The 18,089-nt window shown below is 28.6% G+C and overlaps 2 protein-coding genes across 2 annotated transcripts in view; both read right to left on the minus strand.

Annotated features, from left to right (window-relative positions):
* The window catches only part of LOC113378721 (complexin), a 548,906-nt gene that overhangs the window by 494,476 nt on the left and 36,341 nt on the right, over nucleotides 1-18,089 (minus strand). The gene's annotated exons all lie outside the window — the stretch shown is intronic.
* Nucleotides 3,994-5,720, minus strand: LOC113375441 (uncharacterized protein C19orf47 homolog). The gene is made up of 3 exons (XM_026615380.1): nucleotides 5,676-5,720; nucleotides 4,596-4,905; nucleotides 3,994-4,538 (listed from the first exon to the last, which is right to left on the minus strand). Exons 1-3 carry the CDS (start codon nucleotides 5,718-5,720, stop codon nucleotides 3,994-3,996), a joined length of 900 nt encoding a protein of 299 aa, XP_026471165.1.

An 18,089-nucleotide genomic window follows, 5' to 3' on the forward strand; every position in this document is an offset into this window, starting at 1 on the left:
TGAGTTACCGTTTTTGGCACTTTTTGCCCCGTATATTCGGAACGGCTAGACCTGTCTTCACCGAAAACTAATCAGCACGCCTCCTTATCAATACGAATCAAATGTTTTTTTGAATTACTCAAATCGGTTGATCGGTGTTCCCGAAATCGTCGACAAAAATTTATATACGCACACACACACATTTTTTTCTAAGGTATGTCAAATATTCAGAAACGTTTAAAACGTAAAGATATATAAACATTTTCATTTTCAATTTTTTTGCGATTACTATAACTTGCCCCACGGGAAGTTAATAAGTAGAATAAGTGTAGATGTTATTCCAGTAGATTAGATGTGATGTATATTCAAAACCGGCAGTATATTTGTTGATTTATATTTTGATTTGATTGTATATTTATTATAATATAATATTATCTAGTATAATTTTGTTATTATTGTATTATTAAAAAACATAATACGATTGTAATACCAAATTTAGTTTCAAACAGTAAACGGGTAGATTACTAAAATTAATCATTCAATTTTTATTTCAAAGTTGGCGCCATTAATTTGAATGTCAAAAGCAGCGCCATCACGGCTTAGCGGGAAACCCTTTAAGTATCCCTTCTGAACGTCAAAATCGGGTAACACATCGTATTCCATGTCTAAGGTTGTCATATGTTAAAGTTTAACTTTTCAAGTGAGTTGATCGAATAAATAGAAGTCAATCATCGAATATAATTATCAATTTTACGCTATATACACTAATCATGTTTTTCCGGTTTTCGGTGTTGTTTTTCATGACATTTGTGGGCGTGTCGGTGGATCATATCGACCAGAAGATAAATATTGATTCTGCGAGTGTGCCAAATTGTTCACTGACAAGAAAACATGGTGATTTACTTACGATCGATATCGAGAACTCATCACCGAGTAGTGACGTCTTTCAAGAAATTGATATTGACGAAAATAATCAATTGTCGAGGGAAGAGCTTAAAACATACATTCAACAGAAATATTTGAGAGGTGCTAATATAATGACGGAAGGAGCTTTACGAAGGTGTCAAGAATGCAACGAAGAACTGGTTAACATATTAAAAAATTTTGACACATTACTCGATGAACTTTTGCAAAATAGAGATGAAGGTACTACAATAGAATTTGAAGACCCAGGCCGTGAAGAATTATAAAGTTAATCAATTTCAATTGTATTATGTTGTGCAGTTTAGTTGTGGCAAAATCTGCATAGTATTAAAAAATAAAATCTGTCTTCAAATGTTTTTTCATTATTGTTTAACAAATATTAATCTCGCATCTTACACTTTATGTTCATGAACTATTCCATTGGTAAATATTATAATAAAGTTGTTCTTGGGCATCCATACATTAATTGAAACTGTGTAGTTGAAGTAAATTTTTTTATTGTCAAACGTTTCGGGTCCTGATTTGACCCATCTTCAGTGCTACATTAAAGGATTACAGGGTTACAAGTTAAAAATACAATAAAAATACAAAGATATAAACAAAAAATGCGAATTAACTTAAATAAATCTAAACAATATGGTAATAAATTATTATAAGACTAAAATAATAGAATAATATGCAATAAGTCACGATACAAATAATTTGAAGCAAAAATAAAAACAAAAAAACACGGAAAATATAATGCACCAATCACTAACAAGTCACAAAGCACGACTTTTAAAAAATATTCAATTAAAATAAATATTAAATTAAAATAAAATAAATGAAAAGATTTTGAAAAAATAACTTTTCATCGAGTCAGGTTATATGTTTGGATTTTTTTTTACTAGTGAATTGTGTTTATATAGATAAGGATACTCGAAGAGCTGTTTCGTTATTGGTTGAAAGACTGAGATAGAGAAGTTTTAGTGGCGCTTTGGCCGGCGGAAAAATTACGAAGTAAGGATATGGAAAATATAGGTTTTGGATTTAAACTGTAATCAGTAAGCTAAAAATTTTTTTTGTGAAAATTAACATAGGAGACATATATATATATATATATATATATATATATATATATATATATATATATATATATATATATATGAGTGAGTTCTTGAGGGCGATACATCAAACAAAGAAAAGCCAAAGATTTATAAAATAATCTTTATTTCCAAACGTTTCGACATTCAATTTAATGTCATCATCAGTGGATATTACGTTGGTTGGTTACATATAGAGAAGTGTACACAGCACTAGAGATTGGCACTAACATTTATACAACTATTTTAGTAGAAACGTTTGGAAATAAAGATTATTTTATAAATCTTTGGCTTTTCTTTGTTTGATGTATCGCCCTCAAGAACTCACTCATATATTTCAACATCAAAATTAACTACTAAATCATATATATATATATATATATATACATATACACACGCACAAAAGTATGCATATACGTATATGTACATAAAAGAAAGTATATATATATATATATATATATATATATATATATATATATATATATAAAGCGAGAGGTTTTTCTTCAGATGGTAAAATAATATAATAAATTTGTTATTGGGCATCCATCCAGTAATTAAAAACAGTTTTATTGAAGGAAAATGTTTTTATTATGAAAACATACGTTTCGGGTCTTGATTTGACCCATCTTCAGTGCTACATTAAAATATTTCAGGGTTACAATTTAAAACAACATAAAAAATACACAATTACTAATTATTAAAAAAATATAAATAAAAACGTGTAAAAAAGCATAAATCTAATCAATTTAATAAATTTGTTTGTTGACATAAGCAAATGTAAAGAACTCACCATACAAATAAATTGAAGAAAAAAACACAAAAACACACGAAAATTGCACGAAAAAATTATGTAACAACAAATTATATGACAAATATTATATAATTTGTCAAATTAAAATAAAACTAAAAATACGTTTTTTATAAAAAAGCTTTTTCCAAAAGAGGCATGTTGTCCGTTTGGAGTTTGTGTAAGAAGTGTGTGTACGTGTTGGTGAAAAATGGTGAAAATGTTTGTCATTGGTTGAAAGACTGAGATGGAGAGATTTTTAGTGGCCTCATAGTACGAAGATTTCCTCGGCGATCATGCGCAGTAGGAACATAGAAAATATAGCTTGTGGAAACAAACTGTAATCAACGGTTGAAAATATGTGAATAAAAATGAATATAGAAACATAATAAAACCATGAAAGACGTTGTAAAATTGAAAAAAATATGCGAAACGAGATCTATTAAAAAAAGTATAAATTTAATATTTATCTATGAAACGATATTAGTTATGGAACAAGTTATTATAAAAAAATATAACTTAATATAATATATATGTATATATACAAAATACATTCTCCTTCAATAAAACTGCTTTTAATTACTAGATGAATGCCCAAGAACAACTTTATCAAATATATATATATATATATATATATATATATATATATATATATATATATATATTAGGGTAGTCCTTAATATGGGCATTTTCGAATTTCCTTAAACGATTCTGTGAAAGTTTTAGCTTTTAATATGGTCTTTCAGATAGAGCGGAATTCAATCAAAGATTTGTATGGAAATAGCATGAAAAGATTTTCAATTTTGCAGGGCGTCGAATTTTCAATAAAAAATTACACAAATTTTCACTTTTAATTCATTTGTCGCTAAGTTATACCTAAAAATTTTTTATTTAATTTTCAATATGCTATTTCTATACGAAGTTTGATTGAATTGCGCACTATCTAAAAGTTAATATTAAGAGCTAAAACTTATGTTTAAATATATATAGGGTGTGCTGTGGACAGGAGTGGGCCACGTTTTCAGTTTTGGTTTTAAAATAGTTAAAAGTGGAAATTGGTTCTTTTTTTTTAATTACAATGACATTTCAATACGCAACTTCATGTCATAGCAGATGATTGCAATTATGTTTGAAAGTATTTCTATATTATAAATAACTTTATTATATTCTATATTAAAAATAATATGCATTACGCAATTGGAACATGTAAAAACCATACACCTAATGGTTGAAAGATTTATTTGCATCTCGTTTAGCATTTGAAGCTAACATTGCTTTTATAATACTTTTATACTGTTTATTTACAATATCAGTCTTCTTATTAGGTAAATTTATTCTTTCTTTTGTCGATACTTCTGGTTGATCTGCACATATTGACTTCGGAAAAATTTCAACTAAACGTACATGTTGTTTTGCGGTCTTTACAGATTTTATGTTGGTTGATTGGGCAGTGATAATTATTCTTGATTTGGGCTTGGGGAGCTCATCTTCTAGTTTACCAAGTCTATTAAATACAGAAGCCGATGACGTAGTTGATGGATTAGATTTAACATGGACTTGTCTCGAGTTGTGATGCATACCTAGCCTTCTAAAAATAGACGGTTTTGACTTGGCTGCAACTTGCTTGGATAGCATATATTTCTTCTTCTCAAGTATTTCTTTGCTCCTTTGCGTTATTCTTTGTGGCAATATAACTCTGTAACCTACATTGTGCTCTGGTAAAACTGTTCTAGCCGGCTTTTTAACCTGTGAGACATCAGGCGTGTCTACTTGTGACGTAGGCATAGTCCTTTTTTGGGCTTTGTTTAGTAATATATTCACACCTATTGGTACTGATTTTCCAGTTTCTTCTTTAGGTAAAGAAGCCACAGCTGCTACTGGATCTCTTGCCTTATCAAGGATTCTGTCGCGTTCTGCTTGCTCGTGAACGCTTTTAGCATGTTTTAATATAGCAATAATATCACCAATTCTTGTAATACCCATTTCCCGTAAATAATCTTCATTCAAATCAATTAACATATCTGTTTGTATTCTATTTTCATCAAATAACAAGGCATAACTTGCTGAAACTTGAGATGGAATGCCTGCGTTTGTAAAAAACTTAATCCATTTATCTGAAGTAAACATTTTAATGATGCACAATGTAAAATTTTTAGATTATTTTTTTCATTTGATATCATCATATAATTACATTGTTATCGAATGACATACTACTTTGACATTTTTGAACGGCAAAAATTGTAGAGCAAAGTAGGCCACCCAAATTTTTATCTGGTAAAAATTGTGTAATATACTAAAAATTTTTACACTGAGGGTTTTCAAATGCGCTGATTACGAATCCGTTGTCAAATTTTGCAATTTTTAAAATAGTTGAAACGAAATGAAGGTTAGAAATAGGAAAAACAGTGACTTCGATATAAATGTTTATTCAATGTCTTAAAAGAAGTAATAAAGTTAGAATCATAACATTGTTGAAAAAAATGTTATGCAATATTCAAGATTTTAGGCGCAAATGGCGCTCTCGAAGCCGGTGCAGTTCGTCATATCAACGCACTTCAGCTGGGAAAGATTTGTCACAGTTATCGCACTCGATGGAGTTTTTCTTGTCAGCTTTGCCAGCATCAATTTATTGCAAAGCATGCAAAAATCGATGTCTTCATTTGAAGAAACCGGAGATTTTTTTTTGTCCTTTTTCACAACTAATTGTGAAGTATTGGCCTTTTTGGAAACTTTCGCTGGTGCTTGCTATTTTTGACGCTGTGCTGCTTCTGCCGCTTTCTGTGTTTAGGGGATGTGATGATGCGTAGGGGATATAAAAGACGATCTGCTAACGTTGAAAGCAGCAGAAGCAACACGCTCCGATATTTTAATTATTTTCACTTCATAACATTAATCAATTTTACCTTCATTTTACCATTTTTGGGAACTACCTGTATTTTAGGAGGCATTTCAGCTGAAGTAAATAAAATAAATAAATAAAACGTTTGAATAATTAATAAAAACACTTTACTGTGCAAATAACGGCAATACTCAAGTGGCCCATATCTGTCCATAAATAGTTGTTCACTTCTATCTACGAACTCCTTTTTTTGCATATGCATCCCAAGAAAACAATGTAAACAATCGGCAAAAATCACTTTGCATTTCTAAAAATTATATAATAAAATATATTAAATTATAATTAATTATAATATAATTATAATTATGTTATAAGTGTATAAAATATATTAAATAATTACTTGAATTTTTCTCTGAAAATTCGATAACAAATCGCGCGTTTCCCTGTACAGTGCGAGAGCAGGTTTATATATTACCCTATTCATATTATAAAAAGGTATTTTTTTGTTACAGCAGCATTGTGAAAATGTCTAAATAATTAGTTCTAATAACTTTACAACAAATTATATGGAATATATTTGAACAAGATTAATTTTCATATTAAATTTTCGTTTTAATTATTTTTCTCCATTTGCTAAAATCAAAATAGATTAGGATACAAACTGTTTGCAACCGTAAGTTGTTAAATTGTAATATATAGCATTTAAGTTGTACATGGAATCTGACGAAGAAATAAAATAAAATTAATCATCCATGGCTGTAATTGCGAATTAGTTGACTAAAATAGTCATGTAATTTTGAATCATAGCATGTGAACAATATTTAAACAACTTGCACAATAAGTACAAAATAGTTAAATAAATGTGATAATAATAATGCAAAATTTCATTTATGATCAGAAGTTATATACGAATATATGCTGTTGTATGAACCAAGAATTATGGCAATAAAAGTTTTAGTGCAAGTATTTCAAAGGCGACGGGCGTACCTCAGCGGTAGTATGCCTGATTTGCACGCCACAGACCTCCGGATGGAGTCCTGACACTGTGTCTAACAACATATAAAATATAAAATTGAATTGAAATGACTTGTTGTTGAAATGATAATTATGAAAAAACTTTAAAAAAATTCAAATTGTTGCAAAAATGGGTTTTATCGAAAAATGGTATTATCATGATCATTGTGAACATATTACACAACATACTTTAATATCAGCTTAAATTATATATATATATATATATATATATATATATATATATATATATATATATATATATCGGTCTAACAATAGCGTACATCTGAGAAACGACACAAATATTTTACACGACTCGTATATAAATATCATTAAAAATTTATATATTTTTTGTTTACTTAATTCTTTCCAATAAATTAATCTGTTTTTACATTTGTTGATTTTAGAATGCGACAGCGCACTCCTTTTGTTCACATTCAATAATATCCATCCATGTTTCTTCATCTTCGACACTCAAGATTTGTTTTCAAATATTTCTGTATATTTTCACATGTTTAGTACTGTGTCAAGCATTGTAAGAGATTGTTGGTGTTTTTTGTTTTTCAAAAATTAAATAAAATTAAAATGAAATTTTAAATAATGTATTAGTATATATTAGTATAATTTTTAGTGTTTTGAAATTACACTGAAGATGAGGCATATCATGGTCTCAAAAACTCTTAATATTCAATAAGTGTATGTAAAAATCTGAGTTTTGTGTTGATCATCTTTAACATTTAATAATCGTTACACTCATATCACAAAATTATATATATATATATATATATATATAAATGGTTCGTAGTCGTAAATCTATCAAATTACGGAAATTACCAAACTAACTCTTTATGCTGCATGACAGCTCTGGCGGGCACAAAATCGCGATCGTATTTTAAATCACGACGTTTCGTGCGAAATGATAATAGAAAATGATGCATTGCCAATACTTTACTGGAATTCCAAAGTAAAGTCCTGGCAAACGTACAAAGGTCAAACATACATACCCATATACACCATTAAAAATGTGCACATTTTGTTTTACAAATTTAATCCAAAAATGGAAGTAAATTATTGTTAAAAATATTTTTTTCCTCATATTTTTATGAAATTAATAATTTCTCATTTCACATATTCTTTCACTTTATTGAAGTGGATGGTTTATTGATTTTATAATAATAAATCAGAGCATATTTTTTGTAAAAATGGAGTATATATGGAAATAAAAAACAAAGTGCAACATATTTATTTTACATATTTAATGAATACAAAATGTTTATTTCGTTTAGGTTCTTCTTGCGCGTATATTTCCGACCAATTTTTTTTTTAACCAAAAATTTATTTTTTTTGTACAAAAAAGTCGAACTTATATGTACACGTGATGCAGAACGTGTAGTATTTTAAACTAGCTTAAAATATTTATTAATCTAAAAAATTATGTATTTTTATTGTTAATATAAATATAAAATCACAAAAAATATTTCAACCGCATGAAATATTTAAGCTTTTTTATAAGTTCAAGAAAAGCTTAATAAAAGTTCTGTTAAAATATTTATTGAATGAAAAAGTGATAGAAATTGTTAGACTACTGTAGTGATTATTGCGAAATAGTGACTTGTATGTATATATATATATATATATATATATATATATATATATATATATATGAGAATTTGAGAATAAGTGGAATCAAATTCTGACCACACTACAACAGCTTCATGATCAAATTACGAAGAACAATTAATTTTATTCACAATATGCATACAGTTTTAATATTTTTTGTACCAATGCATAATTCAAAGCAAACTTTAAAACTTATACAACATTTCGAATTCAAAAATACCGTATTGAATTCTACAAAAATAATCGCATATCAGCATATGGTGCGCATAAAACAGACGTCCGTTCGATGCGTATATTTCTTCTATTTATATTTTTCTATCAAATCTGTATCACTCGATTTTTCGTATAGCGAAACATTTCAATTCAGTTTGTTGCTGTTGCTCAGCGGCTTAAAAATACTCGAATAATAAAAAACCATTGATATTCCGAATCTATATGCAGAGGATTAATATGAGGAAGTCCACTCAATATACACACTGAGCACGGAGGAAATATTACGGAAAAATATTTTCATTATTGAGATAAAAATATATCAGAATTCAATACACAATATATATATATATATATATATATATATATATATAATTTTACAAATTTAATACTTGTATTCGATTTTATCACGTCATTTATTTTATAACAGACTGTTTAAAATACTATCTATCTGACGAGTTGTGCGACCATCATCATTTATATAAAATATTAATTTTATGAAGTAAGTAAATTGATTTTAATTAATTTTAAATTGAAAACTTATCAAATATTTTTAAATTTTGGGCTAATATTATCAAATTATATGATATTAATAATTGGAATAAAATTACAATAATCAATACATAGAGCTCATCCATCAAATTTTATCTATAGGAACTTCATATATCTAAATTATTATATATAACTACATGACCCGACAGACGTTGTCCTGTACCCATGTCTACAATTTTTTAATATAATATACAAATATTTACCGTTTACCTAAATTTTTTTTTTAAATTACTCTTCCCGCCAAAATGCATATACATTTATAATATGAGCGATGTTAAATGTAGAACTGCTTTAAATAAAATGATGAGTCTCAATTCCCACACTATATTGGAAATTGAAGTCTTTAAACGGTATAACATAACCATAACCATAACCATAACCATAACATAACACTTGGATGTGTTCATGTTGGATTAAATTAATTTTATTTTTTATTATTTAAGATGGCCAAAATTGCATCTTAAAATTCTCCTAATCGATATCGTGAGGGCCAAATTGTATGTATTCATCTTTACTTTCCCATTTGTTGTTATAAAGTGAAATATTTACGAATTTTAAAAATATTGTGGGAAGATTAGTAAAATACTATATTGAAAATTTAATATCCAAATCTTGTGTTGGCGCCCCCTAAGGCGTGCGCTCGTATTTTTCGCATGCATCGCATTAAAAGTAGGACCGGCGCTGATCAATACTTAATTTCATATTTCAAGTATAATAATTTGTCATATCCTGTTCATATGTGTTGTGTATCATTCAACCTGCCATACAAATACAGTATTTTATATTATTTTAAATTCTGGCATATCTCAGCTGCTGTTTTGGCAATAATAATATAGACAATTCATTTTTCTCATTCATAATCATAAATTTATTATAAATATCCCAATATTTTCTAGGTTCGTAAGTAAATTGAAAATTTTGGCAGATAGGTTTCATTTGTTTTCAATGCAAACAATAACACGTTGTTTTTTACAATTTTTTCCATTTATTTTTATGTACAATATTGCACATAAATCACAGTACCTTATAGTCACATACATCCTAGAAAATTTCCTTAAACTTCTGCAAGATTTATCAAAATCCGCATAATCGTTTAGAAGGAGTATACAGTGAGTGCTTGTAATTTAATATGAAATTTATTTAATAGCAATAAAGCTCAAATTGATTCTACGTTTTAGTTTGAAAACGATTGTATGAGAAAAAGAAAAAAGCTGTTTTTAGGGGGTTCCCGGCAATTATTCGATTTTTTCTCGCCGTAAGAACCATCCTTGTACATTGATGAAAAAAATTGGCCAAATTGGTCCAGGCGTTGTTGAGTTATGCACTTACCAACACATTTTGCGATTCATTTTTATATTATAGATGTAAAATTCTTACTGAAATTTAAAATAACTTGTTCTTTACATTATTTTAAATTTGGATCTTCGTATCGAATGAAGACCAGTTTGATTTCAGAAAGAGTACAGGGCTTCAAAGACGTCATTAGACTTAATCTGGATGTTAAAGAGTACATTTGCTTCTGTTCCATAGATTGGCAGAAAGTCTTCGATAGAGTCAACTGGAATATGCTAATGAAGATTTTTTAAACTAGTGGCATAGATTGGAGAAATCGCAGGGTGATACAGAAACTGTACTTAGGACAAAAAATGAAGGTTTAAGAAAATCAGGGCGATATAAATACGCCGAAGATCTTGTAGTGATATCGAAAACCTAAACGGAACTACAGAACATGGTAAGCAGAATCGTCGAAATGGAGTAGAAGATGCAGAATGGTAATCAATATTGACAAATCAAAAGTGATGAGAGTGTGGAAACGAGATGAGCTCCTAAGGATAACGGCAGGAAATCAAGAATTAAATTCGTGGATCACCTCAAGTACTTGAAACGCATTCTGACCAGAGACGGATCCTGCACGAGTGAGATCAGGTCAATGGTTGCAAGTACCAAAGTGGCGTCCACGAACAAGAGAACGCTACTTACAAATAAACTATGCTTCGACTTTTAAAAAAGGCTGAGAAAGCATTGTCTGGTTCATAGCTCTGTTCGGAACAGAAACGTGGAGTCTAAAACGTTTCATATTAATTTATAATAGCGTCAACAAAAATTACCTGGAGAATTTCAAAATGTGGTTCTAAAAACATATGGAAAAGATGAAACAAGAAATAAAGTCCGAGAAGAGTGGATGAAAAAAGAACTCTACTGACCACGATCATGAAAAGGATATATATATATATATATATATATATATATATATATATAGCTATATATAAATTATGGTTTCTATGAAGAAATGAATTCGTTCGCTATTAAAACCTTCGACTACTTCTACGTGATATCTTTATTGTTGAAAAAGATATCAATCTTAATGCCATTTTCGTGCTCTAAACCAGGAATAAAATGTGAGAATGAGCGAATAATGGAAACAGATAACGCTTTGTCGCCTGTGTATACATTGTGCTTGAAAAACGAAAGAAAATACAGTGATTCGGATATAGAAGAGTGCGAGTGCGGTATGTTTAAACAATGAAAAACTAACATTGTTCACCATCATAAACGGCGGAAAATGAAAAGAATAAATTTTACGAAGAAGATTTTTTTTATTGAAGCAAAATAATACATTTACCGAGTAAAACTAACATTGTTTAATGCAAATATAATTAGTTTTTAAATAAAATAGAAAATTTCAAACGAAATTCAAATTCGGCATCTAATTTTATTTGTGCTAGATATATGACGAAATCGATCTTTAAACTTTTTTAGTGAAAGAATAATTTATATATCATATACCTGTAGCTTGTAAGAATATATATTATTTATATTATTGAAAGTAAGTTAAATATTATTGAAACAATATTTAACTTCGATAATTATTTAATTTCATCAGAAATACAAAAATACTTAATACAAAAACAAAGTACAATATACATGAGGTATATTGACTATTTTGCTGACGTGTAAGTAAAAGACGATTGCGATTGCTTAGTTTACTTTTTGTTGTTTTATTCAATTATGGCTAGATGTCAGGAGGACGCCATATACCTATACCTAATTTGTAAAAAAAATATGAAATGCACGCTATCATTATCTGTTTTTATTAAAGTTTTTGTTGAACTATTTAGCTTTACACAAAATCTTTTTAATATGTACACTATTCGTAATATAGTTACAGCGGTCGTGCATACTTTGTGAAGAAATTATTACGACGATTATAAAAACGTATTCATAAAAATCAGTATAGTATTATAAATCACTAAATGTTACTAAAATTATATTCCTGAGTTCAAATTAAAGGGTTTAAAGCATTTTGAAGAAATCTAATTTAACATTTCATCAGTGAAGGAGTAATTTGTGGTAACTAGATTTTCTGTATGAAATATTTTTATAATGTTATTTTAAACGCAATTAGTTTTGCGTAGATAATTTAGCTCAGTTATAAAAATTATTTGTTTTTAAAAGTGCATGTGATTAGGTTTGTGGGTAAGATAGTAACATGTATTTCTTATCCTTTCCGGGTGCAGATTAAACGGAAAAAAGATAAGTGAAGAAAAATCTAACTTAAGACAAAACACATAAGAGAAAGGTAAAGAAAACTTTGACATAATAAAAAATTTCTGAGATTTCTTGATAACTTTGTTTAAAAAAATATTTTTTGTTGTGAGAGTAGTTATAAACCATTTTGCGGTTTTTGGCTATGGTTTTTTACCCTATATTCATGTTTGTCGCCCTATTTTTGCGTGATTTGATTTTATGACTAATCCATCGTATTTAAGGATAGTATTTCAGTATACCCACGTAAACAAATGTTCAAATTACCACTTAATTCACTTTTCACTCAGCTAACTGGTAAATGAACATATTATTGATAAAAAAGTGGCACAACTGTATCCAGTCTCTCCAACAAAAATTAATCGACATCTACAAAAACAAAATTAAACTTGTAAAAAAGTGAAAGAGAAGTTATGATAAATAATTTATTTGTCTATTTTATTAGATTAAAATAAAACTATGAGATTAAATTTTTTTCTATCCCTCACTCATCTTTATAAGAATTTAGTAGTCCTCATATATTTTTGTTTTATCGATTCCAAACTACTGCATAACTCAACGTACCCGATCGCTTTCCTACAAATAATCACGAAGAATAGAAAACAGAGCAAAACTCTCAAACGATATCTGTGAACACCGACCAAGTTTACTTTATTTGTGTTGCAGGGGGAATAGTAAAATAAGAGCACGTAAGAAATTGTTGAGATTATAAAAGTTTATGTAAAGCACAGACATCTCGGGCGAACATATTACAAACGCAAACTAAAAGATTAATCTCAACTCCGGCGATAAATGGATGAAAGAAGGAACGTGATAAAAGAAAAGTAGATCCTGGAACAACCATGTTCCAACGGTTGCTTCGACACTCAACAAGAATCATAAGGTAAATATTGAATATAAAATATATCTCAAGAGGATTTATTTATACATAAACTAAGTTCTGTCTATCACGCATTACACGAATAAAAGCTTTATGAAATTTATTCATAAGAATAAAACACGAACGTTTCAGTTAAATTCCTAGCATTCATTCACTTGAATACTACAAACTGGAACTAAAAATAAATTGAAAATAGTGGTGTATGGCATATTGTCAAAATTATGGCAAATATAAAAATAATAGTGGTAAAATTGCTGGATATTCCCGTACCGAAAATTAAAATTTTTGAAATGGTTCGAAAATTTTGAACTTTTTTTAAAGCAATCATGCTGCGTGGCGGTTTATAGAGTAGAATTATGGAAGCATTTAGTGAAAAGATGTCGAAGAAAATTTGTATCCGCACACACATCCATTACTTCTAAGGTAAGCCAAAATGTTCAAAAACCGTTGAAACATAAAAATATAATAATAATTTTCATTTTAAATTTTTTGTGATTACTATAACTTACCCTAAGGGAAGTTAATTAAGAATACATAAACAGTATTTTTCTATGTACAAAACAGCTAAATAAAAGTAATCATACACTCCATCAAACCTATCAGATTTAGCCCAAGTTACTATGATAGCAACTACTCGTACTACTAGAGCATGTACAAGATTAAAATCTTATTGGCTTAATTTAGTACTAAACCACAAGTATCTCCTATTAGTTATTTTATAATAAGAACGTTATTGTTTATTTACTTATTAATAGACCAATTTCTTTTCTTATTTCTTTACATCGCGATTAAAAAAAAAAACATACAGCTTGATATTTTTACCCTCCTACCATATTGATCATTTGTAATGATCATTTTAGTGATCATACAATGTTTCATCTGGCTTTCAGTTAATGCATGTATTTGTACCGAGTTTTAAATCAGATGTCTTTGAGCTTGTAGAAATACTTTTTTGCATTTTGGGACCAATTTTCGTAATTTTGATTTTATATTTTGCTGAATTTAAAACTACATGCAACTTTTAATTTACACATTCCCACCATGAATTCCTATATTATAATAGTAGCTCAATAATTTTTCATCTATTTCGATAATTGATAAATTACGGTCTTCTCGGGATCATTTTGCAATGAATTTCTTTCAAAAATTAAATCATTTAAGTAATTATTAAATATTTAAACAATTTTTTTTTCAAAATAATATGTTTATAAAGGGTTGAATTTTTTTTGTAAATGTCAGCTTTTTTAAAACAATATATTTCATGGCGTACAGATCAGTTAGTTTATTTTCTACAACAATAATTTATTTTTAATAAAGTATCAAGAATTACAGTTATACTTAGTATTATCAGCATACTTCAAAAATAAATCTTCGGATTACTATAATTCAAAATCAATGAATTAATGAAAAGCGCGGAAAGAATATATTAAAACATTGAATCTCCTATTGTGTCTACTCAATTTAAGTGAAATCAGTTTCAGATTAGATTGGCAATTGCAATAGCTATTTGTGCCTCATAAACATTTGTATGTGGCATGCTGTGCAGTTGGTTAACTATGTGTATTATTTGTGTTGACTTTTCCTTTGATACTCTTATTTTCACACTCGCAACCAGTTGTTTTTAATACTAAAAATTTTCTAGAATTTTTTATGACTGAACAATGTTTGCCGAGACAGCTAATATAGCCATAAAAAATATTTTTAGTAAATTCTAGAAAATTTTGAGTATTAAAAAGAATTGATTGCAAATGCGGAATATACTTCATATTCTAAGTTATTGCCCTAGAATACTATCAAAGATTTTAATTTTATCCAATTATCAGATTTATAAAGAGTATGTGTGGGTGGTATGTCTAGGTTGTAATACAATCTTGGCATATCTGAAATCCCATAATGACGATGATATACGCTTACACGTCTCTATAATTGTATTAATTATTTGTCAAACCGCACTGTTTGATGAACTGAAGCGTTATTGGAAATTCGATGCCATAATTGCGCTATCAATCGAACGTTTATTGTGCAATCAATATGATATTGATTTATTATAAATCATATAAGTACACAACGAAATGCATTAATGGAAAATTATGTTTAGAAAATATTTATCTTGATTAATTCAGCTAGATATTATATGTAGGGGAAATTGGGTACGGTTGTGCCACTTTTTCTTGAACAGCAATAATTTCGATAATACACCAGTTGGCTGAGAAAATTAAATGGTTTGAATATTTGTCTACGTGGAAATGCTGAAAATTAAATCATACAATCTACGTCCACACCCCAAGGACGGTTGTGACACATAAAAATAGGTTCAAAAAATAATACGTATAAACAGCAAAATAATTGTCAATAATATGCAAGTTTTTCAAACAAAGTTAACAAAAACCTTTATAAAATCTCTCTTTTCTTATATCGAATTTTCCTTACCCTTTCTCCTTCGCATTCTGTACAAATCAAGTTAATGTAAGGTGCTGACTTAATGCAATAATGGAAACTTGTTCGGACAAACATACTTCATTTTTCTTCCTTTGGGACCCTATCTTAATATCAGTATAGTTTATCTGCTATGACGACAGTCACTACCGTACCCAGTCTTCCCTACTATTTTGCTTCAAACATCAGGTTGAATATTTTCTCAAACTGTCGTATATATTTGATACCGTTTTTCCATCAGAACATTCACATATTTTGCAAATCAAATAATAGAGAAACGTAGCTATCCATATCAATAAGGTAAGATTTATTATATTTGGACATGTATATACTAGAATACTATATATGATTTAGTCATTAAATTAAATTTATTATTCATAAGTATTCGTTTTATTAAAAACTTTATTTCAAATAAAATCGTCGTTTGACCTCCACTGCCATAAACTTGCTTCAGAGCCGGGATAGCTGCTAGAAGCACCACTAAAAGCAAATAGTCCCCAATTTCAATTAATTCTATTTAGAAAACATGGTTAAGAAAGAAAGGGAAAATTAGCATAACAACTGATGAGAAATGCTGAGAATATATGCAGCAGGATAATTAAAAAAATCTGATTTAATTAAACAAACTAATTCAAACCCAAAGACTTGATTAAAAGGAATTTATGTCAAAAGCTTAGAGGTAATTGAGTATATTAGAAGATTCAACAAGAGAACGTGTATGTAAATGTGCCAAAATATATAAAACTCACACTATGAATAATTTATACTTATAATTACTCATTTATTTTAATGTTGTTAGTAGTAGTATTTTACATATTAAAAATAACTTTAGTAAATGTGTGCATAAATTAAACAATTTTTTTTGAGAAATCGTAATTAGATAGAAAGTGTAAAATAGAGAAAAATAATATTGTAAACACAAAAATGATTAAACTATTATTAAAATGAATTGTGCTTCATTAAGACAGTCCTAAACGCAACATACAGAAAAAAACTTTAATAATGTATATTTTAAGAGACATTTGCAAAAGAAAAACGCTAAAAATATATGAATTTTTAGTGGTCAGTAACTTGAAAAGTATTAGTTTTTCTTTAAAAACTTTAGAAGACATTTTTTTAGTTCTTCTATCGATATCTGACCTTATTTTTGAAAAAAATGAAATTACACAACTGAGAAAGGGTGTCATTCCCCCGGGGGGTGGTATCGGAGTCCAAATATGAACCTAATTCCAAAATTTCATGCAAATCGGAACACAGTAAAAAAAATTAAAGGTTATACCCTTTTTCCCTCTCCGTTCACTGCGCTAATATGGTTTATGAATGATGAGATTTGGTTATTATGAATTGTTAACTACTTATACAACCCATTCTTCATGCTGAATTGATCTCTTGTTTTATAATCCCAATTCTTGTTGAATAATCCAATCGGAAGTACACGAAATGAGTTCAAATACAATGTGACCATTTAAAACGTCAAAGACAACGTACATCAGATGAACTATTTTTATGATGTAATAGTATAAGTCTTAAACTATAGAGTATGGATAATTTATTGAATTTGGTCTAGTTAATGACAAATGAATGAAAAATGTTAGCTATGAATAGATGGTGCTGTTTATTGTATGAATGTTGGTTACAATGATAGTATGGCTCTATATAAGATTACCCAAAATATATGATAATGACAAGTGCAGTTAATATAGAGACTACTAGTGTATTTAGAAATAATAAATGAATAAGAAGATCAGTGTGCTTTAATAGAGACGACCAGACTTAACAAGAGCATGCAAAATTCAATGCATTTAATTGAATTAATTACATATTAGCTAGGAACAAATGACACTGTTGTACTGTATGTTGGTCAGAATGACAGTATGGAACCATATATAATCACTATGGATATATGATAATGACAAGGGCAATTAATGTAGATAGTTAATAAATGAACAAGAAGAGATTTAGTTAAGTTAATTACGAATGAATCGACATGAAAGCAATAAAGTATTTCGATCGCACTGCGCCAGTGTCAGGGATCGCTATCATCCGAACTGTCTTACTATATATCGTTAAATTATGTAAATTCATAAGCACGGCATATTTTTCGAGACATAAATTTCGTTCGTTGTTTTTCGTACAGTGACATCCCGGCGTGTTCCCTGCACGCGAGCGTCAGAATGTAGGGCGTGGGCGCCATAAAAAAAACTTTCTACCCCAAGGAAACGC

The sequence above is a fragment of the Ctenocephalides felis genome, unplaced genomic scaffold (assembly GCF_003426905.1).
Source record: "Ctenocephalides felis isolate EL2017-DRISC unplaced genomic scaffold, ASM342690v1 CF-g0.4_SCAFFOLD_01886, whole genome shotgun sequence".
Classification (NCBI taxonomy): Eukaryota; Metazoa; Arthropoda; class Insecta; order Siphonaptera; family Pulicidae; genus Ctenocephalides; species Ctenocephalides felis.

Excerpts from the sequence above, each read along its gene's own strand:
- LOC113375441 (XM_026615380.1), bottom strand. The coding sequence starts at position 5,720 with ATGCCTCCTAAAATACAGGTAGTTCCCAAAAATGGTAAAATGAAG. Across the intron at positions 4,906-5,675 it reads CCAAAAATGGTAAAATGAAG|ATTAAAATGTTTACTTCAGA; the intron begins GTAAAATTGATT and ends ACATTGTGCATC. Across the intron at positions 4,539-4,595 it reads TGGAAAATCAGTACCAATAG|ACACGCCTGATGTCTCACAG; the intron begins GTGTGAATATAT and ends CGTCACAAGTAG.